The sequence below is a fragment of the Paramacrobiotus metropolitanus genome, unplaced genomic scaffold, assembly GCF_019649055.1.
Source record: "Paramacrobiotus metropolitanus isolate TYO unplaced genomic scaffold, Prichtersi_v1.0 Parri_scaffold0000005, whole genome shotgun sequence".
NCBI classification, from domain to species: domain Eukaryota; kingdom Metazoa; phylum Tardigrada; class Eutardigrada; order Parachela; family Macrobiotidae; genus Paramacrobiotus; species Paramacrobiotus metropolitanus.
The window spans coordinates 2,686,363-2,700,001 of record NW_026570225.1 but is presented as its reverse complement, the minus strand read 5'-3'; the positions used below and the strand labels follow the sequence as shown (position 1 = coordinate 2,700,001).

At 42.5% G+C, this 13,639-nt stretch overlaps 4 protein-coding genes across 21 annotated transcripts; 3 read left to right on the top strand and 1 right to left on the bottom strand.

The window, feature by feature from the left end:
- Positions 1-38: 38 nt before the first annotated feature.
- On the top strand, positions 39-4,480 carry LOC129581443 (histone deacetylase 1-like). 10 transcript variants are annotated; one of them, XM_055472513.1, is made up of 9 exons: positions 504-556; positions 748-802; positions 975-1,124; positions 1,702-1,889; positions 1,983-2,192; positions 2,266-2,329; positions 2,950-3,429; positions 3,551-3,792; positions 3,874-4,480. In XM_055472513.1, exons 4-9 carry the CDS (start codon positions 1,773-1,775, stop codon positions 4,171-4,173), a joined length of 1,413 nt encoding a protein of 470 aa, XP_055328488.1. In that variant the 5' UTR covers positions 504-556; positions 748-802; positions 975-1,124; positions 1,702-1,772; the 3' UTR covers positions 4,174-4,480. The 10 variants fall into 10 exon arrangements, with proteins under 10 accessions (XP_055328495.1, XP_055328491.1, XP_055328496.1 ...); XM_055472516.1 differs by lacking the exons at positions 504-556; positions 748-802 and adding an exon at positions 140-438; XM_055472519.1 differs by lacking the exon at positions 504-556 and having other exon boundaries at positions 567-802; positions 1,035-1,104.
- A 1,072-nt stretch (positions 4,481-5,552) lies between these two features.
- LOC129581444 (uncharacterized) lies at positions 5,553-8,398 on the top strand. Its single transcript, XM_055472522.1, has 2 exons — positions 5,553-6,002; positions 7,337-8,398. The coding sequence occupies exons 1-2, from the start codon at positions 5,884-5,886 to the stop codon at positions 8,151-8,153; spliced, it is 936 nt and encodes a 311-aa protein (XP_055328497.1). The 5' UTR covers positions 5,553-5,883; the 3' UTR covers positions 8,154-8,398.
- Positions 8,399-8,544: 146 nt separating this feature from the next.
- LOC129581391 (39S ribosomal protein L51, mitochondrial-like) lies at positions 8,545-9,893 on the bottom strand. Its single transcript, XM_055472416.1, has 2 exons — positions 9,212-9,893; positions 8,545-8,959 (listed from the first exon to the last, which is right to left on the bottom strand). The coding sequence occupies exons 1-2, from the start codon at positions 9,649-9,651 to the stop codon at positions 8,839-8,841; spliced, it is 561 nt and encodes a 186-aa protein (XP_055328391.1). The 5' UTR covers positions 9,652-9,893; the 3' UTR covers positions 8,545-8,838.
- Positions 9,894-10,012: 119 nt separating this feature from the next.
- On the top strand, positions 10,013-13,588 carry LOC129581390 (luc7-like protein 3). Of its 9 annotated transcripts, XR_008689503.1 has the most exons (12): positions 10,013-10,649; positions 10,963-11,069; positions 11,142-11,277; positions 11,341-11,415; positions 11,532-11,627; positions 11,688-11,849; positions 11,917-12,053; positions 12,113-12,405; positions 12,532-12,716; positions 12,778-12,846; positions 13,271-13,283; positions 13,361-13,588. XR_008689503.1 is itself a non-coding variant. In XM_055472415.1 (10 exons), the coding sequence occupies exons 1-9, from the start codon at positions 10,548-10,550 to the stop codon at positions 12,672-12,674; spliced, it is 1,251 nt and encodes a 416-aa protein (XP_055328390.1). In that variant the 5' UTR covers positions 10,013-10,547; the 3' UTR covers positions 12,675-12,716; positions 12,778-13,588. The 9 variants fall into 9 exon arrangements, 3 of the variants coding, with proteins under 3 accessions (XP_055328390.1, XP_055328388.1, XP_055328389.1); XR_008689502.1 differs by lacking the exon at positions 13,271-13,283; XR_008689501.1 differs by having other exon boundaries at positions 13,271-13,588.
- The last annotated feature ends 51 nt before the right edge of the window (positions 13,589-13,639 follow it).

The following is a 13,639-nucleotide window of genomic DNA, read 5'->3' as shown; positions in this document are numbered from 1 at the left end:
GACATATTACCACTACTGTATAGTGTATCCTACTATAGAATTGTACGCATAATTAGAATAAATTTAATAATTTATGGAAGAGAATTTGCGAGACGGGGATGCCGGGTTGTATACATCACACAAGGTACTGTACTGTAATTTGCACTCTCACTTGTGAAATTGGAGTCACTTTTCCAAGTAAGGAAGTCCATGGATGTGTTTCACAATGGACCATCGATGAAATAAGTTTGTTTTAGTGCGAGTACACCATTTCTACCAGTTAATATCAAAAGTCTTCATATCATTGAGTAACTGAGAGGTTGTCTAATCTGCAAAACTTTCCCGCCTAAACTGTTAAGGCCAATCCATAAGAAGCCGGCAGTCTGTGAACACTGAACGGTGAATATCGTCAGACCGGAAGATCTTGTAAGGCAACTAGAACAAGTGCAGCCTGTGCAGGTATTTATGTACTTGAATTAATTTTTTCCTTTGTTAAATTTATTGTAACCACAGTCCACAGGCGATTAAAATTCAGAGTTTTTTTCTGTCCCGATTACTAGTTATTATCATTACAATAGTAAGTAATACTCGTACGGAATGAACGCTAACCCAGTATGTATGCGTTTCCAGCTTCAAGGGAAGTTGGAAACGCATTCATGGAAAAAGCGTTTCATAGGGATTAAAAAACTTCAAAAAATCGTCTGCTCATCGCTTGTGGTAATGCCGGCCCTTTACTTGTAACCTTTTCTTATTTCTCGGTTTTGCTAGTCCAGTCAACTTTTGATTTTTATCAGTTGTTTGCCACCTTCACCAGCGGAATAAGGTAATGTGGAAACTTGCATGACGTAATCACGTAAATTCGCATTTTAGAATACCATTTCCATCGCAACCCGAACACTTGCGAGGGAAACCCTAGAATTAATGGGAAATAGCTGTACTAATGTTAAGTTAGAAAGCAATCTGAAAAATTCGAATGTTGGCTGATTTCTGTGTAGATTCAGGAATAGCTTAGCATAAAGCCATGAACTTAGGCAAAAGTTCCTCAAATTTACTAGTTGGAGACAATGGACCGTGCCTCTCAACCGGAACCTTTTGTCAGTGCTTATCTGGAGTTCTATCTAGGATGTACGTAGTTAACTTAAATGGTAAGTACGAAGTAAGTCTTAACTACTGCCGTAGTACTTTTGGCTTGCCTTGGGAAGGCTCGAGAACGGCGAAAAGGGAGCCATGCTGCAGAGTGCGGTGAGTCGCCCGCGACCTTATTGCGGGGTCCTGGCTGTTGTGCGGGTAGTGCTGGTATCCTTGTACTCTAATTAAATTTTTATAACATGCATTTTATCATGCATGGGTTCGGTAGTTTTAAGCGCGTCCGATTCTTTCGATCGCGTTACTGTACGTTTCGGCCAAATGCGATCGCGGGTACCTGTAGTCTGTAGATGAACTTGGTACTGTACTTAAGAGGTGCTAGAACTGTACCGTAATAATCAGTAACTGTTGTTTGAGTGGGGGCGTAACCCCCTGCAGACCAGCTTATCGAGGTTCCGCTCCTGGACCCCATACACTAGCGGCAGCCGTTCTTTCTTCCCTTCATCTGTCAGACTGTCACACTGTTGGTTTACAAAATTAATTACAACCACGGCGGTACTACCAAGAACAGTACCGCCTTGTTTCACGTTTTAAAAAAACGGCCGCTCGCTTGTTTGATTAGTTTTTTTATCGAAGGTTGATTGGCAAACGTTGCTGTATTTACGTTCAACACTGAATTGCGAGTTTGTTCCACCCTGAGAAGCGAAATGGAATCCCAGGCATTGGGAGCGATCCGTGTTCGTTCGGACAGCGCAAAGAAGGTAGCGTACTATTACAATCAAGATATCGGGAATTTTTATTATGGACAAGGCCATCCGATGAAGGTAAAGTGATCCTGCGTTTTGGACAAGGCATCGTATCACGATTGTTACTTATCATAACTTATGTAATGACCACGGCATGCTGTCCGGTTGCAGCCCCATCGTATCCGAATGGTCCATAGCCTGATCCTTAACTATCGACTGCACCTGAAGATGCAGTGCTTTCGTCCCCATTGTTCCGGAATGACCGAATTAACACGCTTCCATTCAGATGATTATATCCGCTTTCTAAAGACGTTGTCCTTTGGCGACGAAGGGAAGAGTCCTCCGTCTAAGAAAGTACTCGCGGAATTCAATGTCGGAGAGGTAATCATAATGTTCTTATAATAATTTACAACAGTGCCAATTCTGCCGCCTTCAATATTGGATTGCCTGCTAGGATTGCCCCGTGTTTGATGGGTTATATGAGTATTGTCAAGCATACGCTGGCGGATCAGTAGCAGGTGAGAAGTCGAGGAATTTAAGCTTCTCAACGTATTCCTCGCGCTGAATTTAACTACTGTACGGTTCACGGTTGTATCAGATTTTTTATCAGTGATTTATCTATAATTTTAAAGCAGTAACTTTCGATTTTTTGAAGAGTGGTTTTTGCGCGTTTTAACAGTGGTCTATATCGCTACTGAATGCTACTATTATTAACCAGTTTACGGAAATCTTCCTCCCCACATAGTTTCGCAGCGTACATTTGTTTGGCATAACTTGTGTATTATTAACTGAAACATCATACAGCGTAGTGGAAACATCATACTGTATTTTTGTGGAGATTTCGGCTATTTTTCGTTAAAACATACGTAAATAACTATAAAAAAAATAAACAAAGAAAACTAAGGCCTTGTCCCGAATTCAAAGCGAATCTCGCTATGGTACGGTTGTTCGACCGCACGAGGTGGCTATATGCAGTGGCCACGCCCAGAGATACGGTACGGGAAGCCACCTCGCGAGGTGGAGTTGCTGTATCGCAACGAGATTCGCTTTGAATTCGGGACGAGGCCTAAGAAAACTGAGAAATTTTAGAATTGGTAGAGCGCCTCAGAAAGAATTTACTCTAGACGTGTGATTTTAGGTGCTAGCAAATTAAATTCGGAATCTGCGGATATTGCCATAAACTGGGCCGGCGGACTTCATCACGCGAAAAAGCGGGAAGCTTCGGGCTTCTGCTACGTTAATGACATTGTGTTGGCCATTTTGGAATTGCTCAAGTTCCACCAGCGAGTATTATATGTGGATATTGACGTCCATCATGGTGATGGCGTGGAAGAGGCCTTTTTCACAACAGACCGCGTTATGACCGTGTCGTACCATAAGTTTGGAGAATACTTCCCAGGCACTGGAAGCGTAGCCGATGTTGGCGCTCAAGGGGGCAAGTATTATTCGCTGAACTTTCCTCTCCAGGCCGGTATTGATGATGACAGTTATGAGGCCATTTTCGTCCCAGTGATGACCAAGGTGTTGGAATTTTACGATCCGGGTGCCATTGTTATGCAATGTGGAGCCGATTCCTTAACCGGCGACCGGCTCGGTTGCTTCAATTTGACGCTCAATGGTAAGTGACAGCAATGTTACTTTAGTTTTTCTTGGGTGAATGGCGACTCCAGAAAATTGTCTCGCAAAAATATTCGGCGAAAGCGTTTTCTGGTTGATTCAAAGTTTTATGAATGTTCTAGGGCATGGGAAGTGCCTGCAGTTTTTGAAAAAGCACGGAAAACCCTTGCTTCTGTTGGGTGGAGGCGGATACACAATCAAGAACGTTGCACGTTGTTGGGCTTTCGAAACTGCGCTAGCCATAGGAACCGATATCGCTAACGATCTCCCTTATAACGATTATTTTGAATATTTTGCTCCGGACTATAAACTGCACATTCCATCCAGTAATATGGAAAACCTTAACAGCAAAAAGGAATTGGAAGTGCGTAGCTTTGATGCGCTTGATATATCGAATACCGTATATCGAATACCGTACTAAACTTCGCTCAATTGCTGTTTGCAGAAAATTCAACAAACGTTACTGGAGAATCTCCGTCATCTTGCGCCGGTGCCCTCGGTCGGCATGTTCCACGCTCCGGCATCAATGGATTTCAGTGAACTAGAGGATATGGAGCAGGAGTGTGCCGATCCGGATGTGCGTGTCCCGGAATGCGTACGAGATAATATCAAAGAGAATGAATCGGATATTATGGATATTCAGGAGGGTGGCGTCCCTTCCGGTAATCGGAATCGGAGTGGACCAAGCGTCGTGCACAGCAGAGTACGTTGCATTAGCGAAACGGATGATTCGTTAATGGACTAGAGTACGTCCATTAGGCAGGCAGGCACTGTCTGTGCTTACGTGTGAAGGCTTAAAACGTTCTCGTATACGTTCATCCAGATACGGACCTGTGTTACTTTTATACGTATGTTGGTTGATTTCGTGTACAAGTGATCGAAATTGTGGATAGACCATTTTTGTATGTCTGCTTTTCCAGGCAAGATTGTTTTTGCTCAGATTATTTTTCTGCTTAGAATCAATTTGGTGTTTTGTGTGGTTCAAACAGATCAAAATACATCTATGCGGGGTTAGATACATAATAATAATGTTTCACGTTGGGTGCAGTTCATTTATGATCAACCATCCATTCCTTAACAATACTTATTGGTAACGTTTCCTTTACAGTATCGATAAATTTTAACGGATCAGCTGTAATATTTAGCACTTAGATTTTTGTATGCGTGGCTTTGGATCGTCATAAGATTGGTCTTGAATTGTACTAACCACAGTACTAATCTTAAGTACTAATAACCACTTTACAACAAAGCACTAGGTTATTAGGTGAACCGAAAACTTGAAAAGGAACGGCTTCTTACGAATTCGGTTTGCTACAACGTATTCGGCAGACGGCAATGTAGACGGTTATTGAAAAACTAATTACTTACTTATTTGATTCGGCTACAGTATGAACGGGCATGAGTTGTAGTGCCTGTTGTACCGCTGCCGGTAGGAGCATTTTAAATTTAGTAAGCTATTTCTTTGGACTGTTACAGCAGTTATTGTTACTGTATCTGTGTTTTTAAAATAATAATTCCCGATCCAGTTAATATTCTTGGCCATGGAATGAAACTAATGAGTGGAATCGAAGAAGACGCTCTGGGATAGCTATGGAAAGTCAACATTTTGATCATTAAGAAACTGATCGTAGTACCGGTACGATTCGATATGAACAATTTTCTGTTAAAACAGTGCATATTACTGCTAACAATGTAATAATAATTCTGGATTGCTTCACAAAATAAATCCACATTTATCTTCATATTGGATCTGCAGTCGTGCAAACATAGTATTCGGTCACATAACAAGTAGGCCAAGAGGAAGTTTGTCTGTAGCTTTTAATTTAATGGACTTCTGTTTCTGACTGGACGATTTCCATTCGGAATTTGCGCATGATCCATCGCATGGCAAACGCAGTGAACCCTGATCCATTACAGCGCAGCCAGCCATTCTGCACGTACAGTGCGTACACGCCGCCGCCACTGCTCCCATCCCGTCCTCCGTCCTCTTACATCAGGTCCCCTTATCTGATGCGAGATACCGATATGATCCTCATAAAACTGAGGCATCTTTCTATCAGATACTTGAGTCAACAACCACCACTACACAATTATCCGTATCAAGATTGCCCAAACAGCCAGCATTCGCCATTAATGCAGTATTGTGCGCTGTAGCCATGACTTCCGGCTGCCGTTGTGTAGGTTATGTTTGCCGACGATCTTTCCCGGGCTTTTATTGGCACTCTTGTGGTCAATTACGCAAGAATAGGAGAGTTTTCCATACTGTCGCTTTAAGCTGGTTGAGTAGCGCTTATACGGTATTTTACTGGTTCGTTGCTTGAGAGCATTAAAATTGCCAACCGATGGTGTAAAAGTCTTATAATCAGATCGTTGTCGTGGAATGATCGCCAAGTATTATTGCGCCCTTCTTGAGCGAGATGTGCCATAAAAAGTTGAATTCGGCTTTTTGTGCAAAATGTGTGAAGAAAAGAATGGGTTGATCCATTCCATGCTCATATTATTATTTATTAGCAATTCATGCTTTTATGCTCATTGTCAACAAATTACTCTTGAGGATGTATTATCCCGGCAGAGGTCAGTATTTGACAATTGACATCGATACATTTATCGCCAGTTAAACTCCCTGCTCGCCGAACAGTGCTCGGCAATATTACCGGCATGCCGCCATCAGTGATGAACCTGCAATATTCGTAACCTTACAATAGTTCTTCTTATATTATAAGATTAAGATTTGTGAAAGAATATGCGTACTTAGTACGTACTAGAAGTAAACGGATTTTTCAAACGTAAGAAATAAGTAGAACCATGAAATTTGATGAAAACATACAATTTTTTGTACGGTACGGCTGAATCCTAATAATTGTAAGGGTGGCTGTAAATATACAGTATACGCTGATAATACTAATTGCAGTACATTTCTTATCAGGTACGAGCAACGAGCAGAGTCTAAGTGGACACGAAATGCCGTTTGTGATTCCGACACTTTAATACTTGCTTAAATTTTTGCAGTGTGCAACTTAAATCGCTTTATTATGAAGCATGAATGTTTGTGGAAACTTACAACACAGTACTTACCATTAGATGTGGGACACTGTTTATTTCATGATTGAATGATTCACCGAACAGTGTACTGTAAACCATACGGTATATTTAGATTTTAGAATTATGAAAATTAATCCAATCCATGTTTAGTAAGTCATACGAGTATGGTTATTGGTTAGTGAGATTGAGCAACGTAAATGTGTAACATGCTTCATGCTTTATAAAGGGCACTTATGCATAATGAGCACTGGTTGTGCTGGGAAGTGAGAACTTCAGTGCAACTGGCAAGTGATTTGTGCAACATACGAGCAACCATTCAGGCCATTTTTGTTGTTTTTGTTCTTTTTATCGACTCCGCAAAAACTGTGTGTATAAAAACCGAAAACCATGTGTATAAAAACCGTACATAAAAAACTAATTATTAAACTACGTTACTGTAATACTGCATGCTCGGGCTCCCTGAACAAAGGAAATGTATCCGTAAAATTGGGTTTTCGAAACGCTACGAAGTCCGGACTGTGCATCAGCCGCTATTAAATGCCATGCCAGCTATAGATCGGGTATTGTATTGTACGCGTGCACGCACGACCAGCACGCACATTCACCGCTACGAAGCTGAAAAAAAAATTTCACAAACAGTACTTTCTATTATTCTATACGAGTATTTCTATTCCACAAAATTGCTTGTATACTGTTCAGCATTTTCAAACGTACCCAGTACCCGCTACTAATAATTAAAAGTCTGCTGTGGCTGCTATAGAACCTATAGCTGAATTTTCTAACTTTTTCGAGATCAACTTCAAAACAAATTCTACGCTTACGTTGCCGTACAGTCTACAGCAATTTAACAGGAGCACTTGTTGCAGTTTAAACGAGACAAGTACATTCGGTGACCCTGCCAGATTGGATCATGCTCTGGTCAACGGGACTGTTCCCTTGAAGCGTGTGCCCCGGAATGTACCGGCTACTAATTGCTGGCCGAAGGCCCCATTCGCTTTGCTGCGCGCGGCTACCGGATGTCCAGGAGGCGGCGCTTGGGGCACCGGTGAGGTAAGGCACCGGCTCCGCGCGGCCTCTTCCGTCTCCCAGCAGAATCTGCTCAGCGCACAAATCACCAAAGAAGCCGTCACACTGGAGTTTTGCGTCCGTGATCCGCCAGCCGACACGTCGGATGAGCCGGTGGACTACGACTGCAGCCATGTCAATGCCGACTTCCCTCCTGGCTCCTACTGCATCTTCAACGCGCAACAGAAATTTAACATCTACGAACGCTGTCCACCTGGCTTCAACTGGAGCGCCGTCGGCCTGGACGACATCGGCACGGTCAACCGGCGAACGCGCGGGCGCATGCCGACCGGAGAATTCTTTGACACCTTTACGCACTATTATTTCTGCTGTCGCAACGACTCGGCCCCCTCCAATCACATGGTGCTGCCCACGAAGCGGCCCTTCATCCTGTTTCCGCTGGGCGTGCACCGTGCCTGCCAGGAAGTGGTCGGACTGCGGGCCAGGATGTTTTCCATCTATATGGATGCGGATCACGGCTCATATGTCAACCATCCCAATCGATTTTGTTCGCCGTTTGCGGAAACGGACAGTGTCATCGAGGGTGTAGGGCCCTGTGCCCGCGAGAAACGCGGAAAGGGATTACAGCTGCACATGTGCCATTACAGTTTATGGTGAACACAGAACAGAACAGTGGATCCGGAATGTCTGGATGTAAACCACAAGTGTACATACATTATTGCTTAATTTACAAACCCGTCAAATAAGAACTACATATTGGTAAATTAGAAATGAACGCACTTAAATTGTTTGTGCACTCGGCAGTGAGTCGGCAGACTCGGCACTGCGAATGTCGATGGAATGTACAGTAATCTGATGAAATCTTCTCGCAGCCGTGTTGTGCAGTGCAACAAAACTACTGAGCTCACAAACTCGTGAGAAAAGTGTTTACAAAAAACCGCATTCTCAGTTTCAGTCTGGATTGCACTTATGCAAAATCCTTCTAAAATGCCATTGAACTCCTCATAGAACTACGCACATAATATTATGCGTTTTCTGTATGTATCCCCGATCTAATTTAATTACACAACACATCCGACAAAAATGGTCTTACGTACAATTATTGAAAGGTCGAGACACAAAATTTCTTTTCATCGTTTGCACAGTTAACGGAATGGCCACTTGCCAGCCACTCTATTCACGGCAAACCATGGCTCAGTTTAATTTGCAACAACAGCTAAAACACTCAAAAGCAGCACAGCAAAGATGGATCCACGTTAAACTGGCTGAGAAGAACGGTAAGTTCAGCTGATTTAATAGGAGAACTTCGTACAATAATTACGTCCCGTTCTCTAAGTCTGCTTCATCTCATTATTCGCTTGTTCACGAATCTCGGCATGATGTCCCATTTATGAGCTTTCGCTTCATAACGATTTTTCCAGTCCTTGTGATTCTGTTTGAAGTTATGATATCGATCCAGATACCTGTTTAAAGTATAAAGATTTACAAGAACGTTCATCAGCAATTTATTGCTCTCTGCTAATTTACTAGTTCTGTTACTACGAAATCCAATAACAGCAAATGTCAAAACCAAACGAAACCATTTTCGTGCTCCGAAAATGAAAGATTCTTAAACCATTCGACTGTAAACAAAGTTAAATTCGATCCTAATCCCAACATCAGAAACTGATCGTCAAGCTCCTGTTCATTCATTTCCCGTCTCTTCGCTTTCTTACCTGAGCTGTTTTAGCAAATTAGTCCACTTTTCAGGATACACCATTGGCATCCAATGCAAACCGTAGTTTCGCCGGCGAATTAATCGCTGCATTTCTGAGCCTCGAAATCCTTTGAGCCACACAGGACCCTTAAGAAGATCGCGCGGATGCAGCGTTCCATCCCCAAGAATGTCGATATAATCGTTCTGCCCGAAAGCTGCGCGATGAAGAGCCCATGAATTCTTGAATTTTGTTCGTGTCCCAGAGATCGGCTTCAGTTCCGGAGTGGGTTTAATGCGCGGTAGAAAGCCACCAATATGATATTTAATGTGATTTTCGAATCCAAAATGTCTTGTCCGGATTCTGTCTATAGGAGTTTCGCGGTAATGGCGCACTTGAACGGGTTCGCGTCGAAGGGACGAAAACAGAGCCGCCAGAAAACGCTTGCCGTGCTGAATCATCTTATTCAGTAATATCTGGATTTCAAGGATACTGTCATATTAGAAGCGGAAAACGGAAAGATCCTTGAAAACTGAAACAACACCACGTCACAGTTTTATAATGGATAAGGATATCTTCAAAAGCTAAAAAGAATTGGCAGGCTTGATGCTGCCTAACAAAAGATTGCTTACAATAACAAAACTCAAAAGCTGAAAAACATAAACAAGACTACAGAGTACAGAGTGAACTGTAAAATTTAAAAAAAAACCGAAAAGTTGAAAGAACGCACGCACGCATCCAGCCGCCCAGGGTTGAACCCTTCCTCTGTGTACAGTTTCCTGGGAAGTTTGGAGCACCGCCATGAATTATCAATTTCGAATTTGGGAGCGATTTGGTAGCGGTGGATACCGCGCAACGGCTGTCTCCTCTGTACGGCGCTCGGATTTGGACACCTATGTATATGCGCCTATCGCTTCCCGTTTTATGACTTTTATCAAGCCGCTGAAGTGTGAGCGAGTACTTGATAATTATCGACCTGGCTAAGAGTGTAGTGTAGTGGAACTGAAAACAGTGTTGCTTAACTTGCTTTATCGTTTAAAATATTGCTTTTCTGGAGGTGTGCATTGATAAAGTACTTATATGTAAACAGAAACCTACCGATCCACTTCTGGTGGTAACACCCTGTCTCACTACTTTGTTGTGTGGGAATTGTTTCTTACGCTTGCTCCTCTTCGGAGTCTTCGCCTGTGATTACCGTTGTTTTGGTTTCTTGGATACGCTACAACTTCCAGTTGTCGCTTTGCTTTATGATTATTCATGAGACGGTTGTAAACTTGGTTACAAGTGTGGTCCACGAAGCGTGGACTGAATCGTTAACAAGTGCCTACTAGTACTAGTTCGGTGCGAAAATCTGAAAATGGCGCGAGATTTCATGGCACAAATGCTGGATGAACTCATGGGCCGGAACAGAAACGCTGCTCCTAATGAACGCAAGGAATTACGATGGGATGATGAATCTGTGAGTCGATTTCTTATCTTTCAGTAATTTGCGGATCGCTTCTAATTTCCGCAGAGGATCACAATATACAAAATTTGATAAAACGGAGAAAACTTCAGCGGCGTAGGGAGTTTTCGGTTTTGGGGGACTCTTATCGAAGTTATGGACATAGCGGCTAGCCTTAAAGAAACTGTCCTAGTGAGACTAATTTCCTACAAAACGCGTACTGTGCTATTACTGTGCCAGTACAATAGCTGGGCAGCAAGATGCTAGAAAGAGTAGGGTACTGTTTTTAATTAATATATGCATCTATAATAGTTTTGTGAATTTGTAGGTTTGCAAGCATTTTTTGGCGAACTATTGCCCTAACGAGCTTTTCACCAATACTAAAGCTGATTTGGGTATTTGCAAGCTTCTGCACGACGAAGAGATGAAGAAGAGGTAAAATCTTTTGACTATAATAACGCAAATCAATCCCTTAATGCATAAATAAAGAGAAATGCTGTCTTGCAGATACCAGAGTGATCGAAAAAAAGGCACAATGGGATATGAATCTGATTTCTTTCATTTTTTGCGCACAATGGTTCAAGACGTTGATCGGCGTATTGATCGGGGAAAAGACCGTCTAGAAGCCACAAAACAAGTCTCGGTGCGTGCTTCAACAGTTTGATTACCAATTTTTTAGTAAATTTTTGTTATTGTTTACTTGCAGGCCACCAATACTGGTACGAAGTATGACGATAAAGTGAAAGATTTGTCCCAAAAAATCGAGGATTTGGTTCAAGAAGTAGGTGCTACACTGCGCATCGTTTGCTGCAATATTTTGTCTGATTCTGTTTTGCTCTAACAGACTGTTTATTAATTGCATAGCTAATGAGTTGATCAACTTGATTTCTTTGTTAGGCTGAACGTTTGGGAACCGTGGGGCGAGTGGAAGAAGCCCAGTCAAAATTGCGACAGTCAGACCAATTGCGTAAAGATCTGGATGGTTTGAAAGCGGTACGGCGTAGATTTATCTTCTCTAGAATTTTTTCACTAATATCTGCAATGGCGTGTTAGACGCTGGAGTTGGCTGTACAGCAAGAGAAACAGCTGGAAGTGTGTCAGACGTGTGGGGCATTCTTGATTGTCGGAGATGCACAGCAGCGCATTGACGATCACCTGGCCGGCAAACAGCATGTTGGCTACGCAAAGATCCGTCAAACTTTGAAAGATGAAGAGGTACACAGGCATTCTATCTGTTGCTGAAAACAATATTTCTCTACTAAAAATATTGTGGAAAACGCAGGACCGGGTTCAGAAGGAACTGGAAGACCGGCGCAAAGAGCGTGAACATCGTCATGAAGACCGTGGAAATAGTCGTGGCCGCAGTGAGAAACGTGATGAGCGATCCAGTAAAAATGGTCGAGATCGCAGCCGTGACAAGTATGCCCGATTATTAGGATGCCTAGAATGATTCACCCGTAACTTGCTTGCACTCGCAGGTCGAAACGATCGGATTCTCGTGAGCGTCGACGACGCAGCAGCAGTCGTGACCGGAATCGTCGACGTTCTCGCTCCCGTAGTAATAGCCGCAGGAAGGTGGACAGCGGGCGACGCCGCAGTCGTAGTCGCTCCAAAGATCGGCGTGAAAAGCGAGACTCCAAGCAACGCTCACGTTCTAGGGATTCCAAACGGCGTCGATCTCATTCGCGCAGCAAAGATGATAAAAAACGGCGTTCACGATCTCGAGAGGAAAAGGATCGTCGACGTCACCGAGATGGTTCCGTTTCCTCAAGTAAGATTAACACATGTAGTAGGGATAGAACGTGTAATATATCGAACTGCTTATATTTTGCCGACAAATACAATACGTTCATGAAATATTAATGCGACATGTTTGTAATTTCACCTGGTTTTGTAGATAAATCAAAGACGTCGAACTCGAAGCAGGATATTGCTGCTCCCAACAATGTGGAAGCTCAGTTGGAAAACACCTCACCCGTCTTGGATGCCATCGAGCTGCCGAAAGGTAACACTCCGTCCGAAATGCAGACGGATGAGTGAGTACGTGTCGGTCGGTGAGATGACGCCCTGAATGCATGCACGGTAAGTTGTGGATTCTTTCCTTACTAAAATCGACCATCTGGAGCAACGTTTCCGCTTCCAGTGTACAGGAATCAGAAGACGATTGATTGCTCATTGCTATTGTGATTCACGATTCTGTGATAATATGGAGGTACATTTAAGTCTTTAAAGTCATAGTCATTTTAAATAACGCTGCCCCGCGAAATCCTTAGTGGAATTTTAATAAAGGTTTTTTCTGTGTTTGAGTTATTCTGATGAATAAGGACTGTCATTCTTGCCTATAATAATATTTGGCTGATTGGGTGCCGTAACAGCGTTAGAAGTAGTGATTTGGGGACCATTTTATTGTACACCATAGCTGCTTATTTGATCAGTGTTTGCGATAACCTGGATTTCGAAAAGTTCACAGGAAATATTTCGAAGTTATTTTTGCAAGTACTGTAGTAAATAGTGTCATAATTTCTCATTCGTATTCTTTCAGTATAGCCATGCGGGTGAATGTAGTTCAATGTTTCATAAAAGGGACATTACTTTAGTATGTTCTTATTAAAAATTGCTTTTTGCATTTGTTTCAGTGCGGTATCTCAAGTATGTTCCGGGTGAAGACGTAATCATGACATCTGTTTCTTGCAGTTCCTCTGAGAAACGTATTGTTTGGTTTGCAGGCCTAAAGAGAAACGTGAGGGTGTGCACGCTTCACGCGATATATGGACAAACCTGTCAACTGTTTTTTTTATGTATGGATATGCTACGTACATCGCTCTTACGTTGTTCTGACTTAACAATATAGATTTTGCACTTTGATTCTGGTTCTGGGTACAAAAGTATTCTCTTGTTCTTAAAATCTTGAACAATATTAATGCAACGGTGAATAAACATTTTTTATTCCAAAATTGCATCAAAGGTATAATTGAGTTTTCGTTATTCTACACTGGATCCGCATC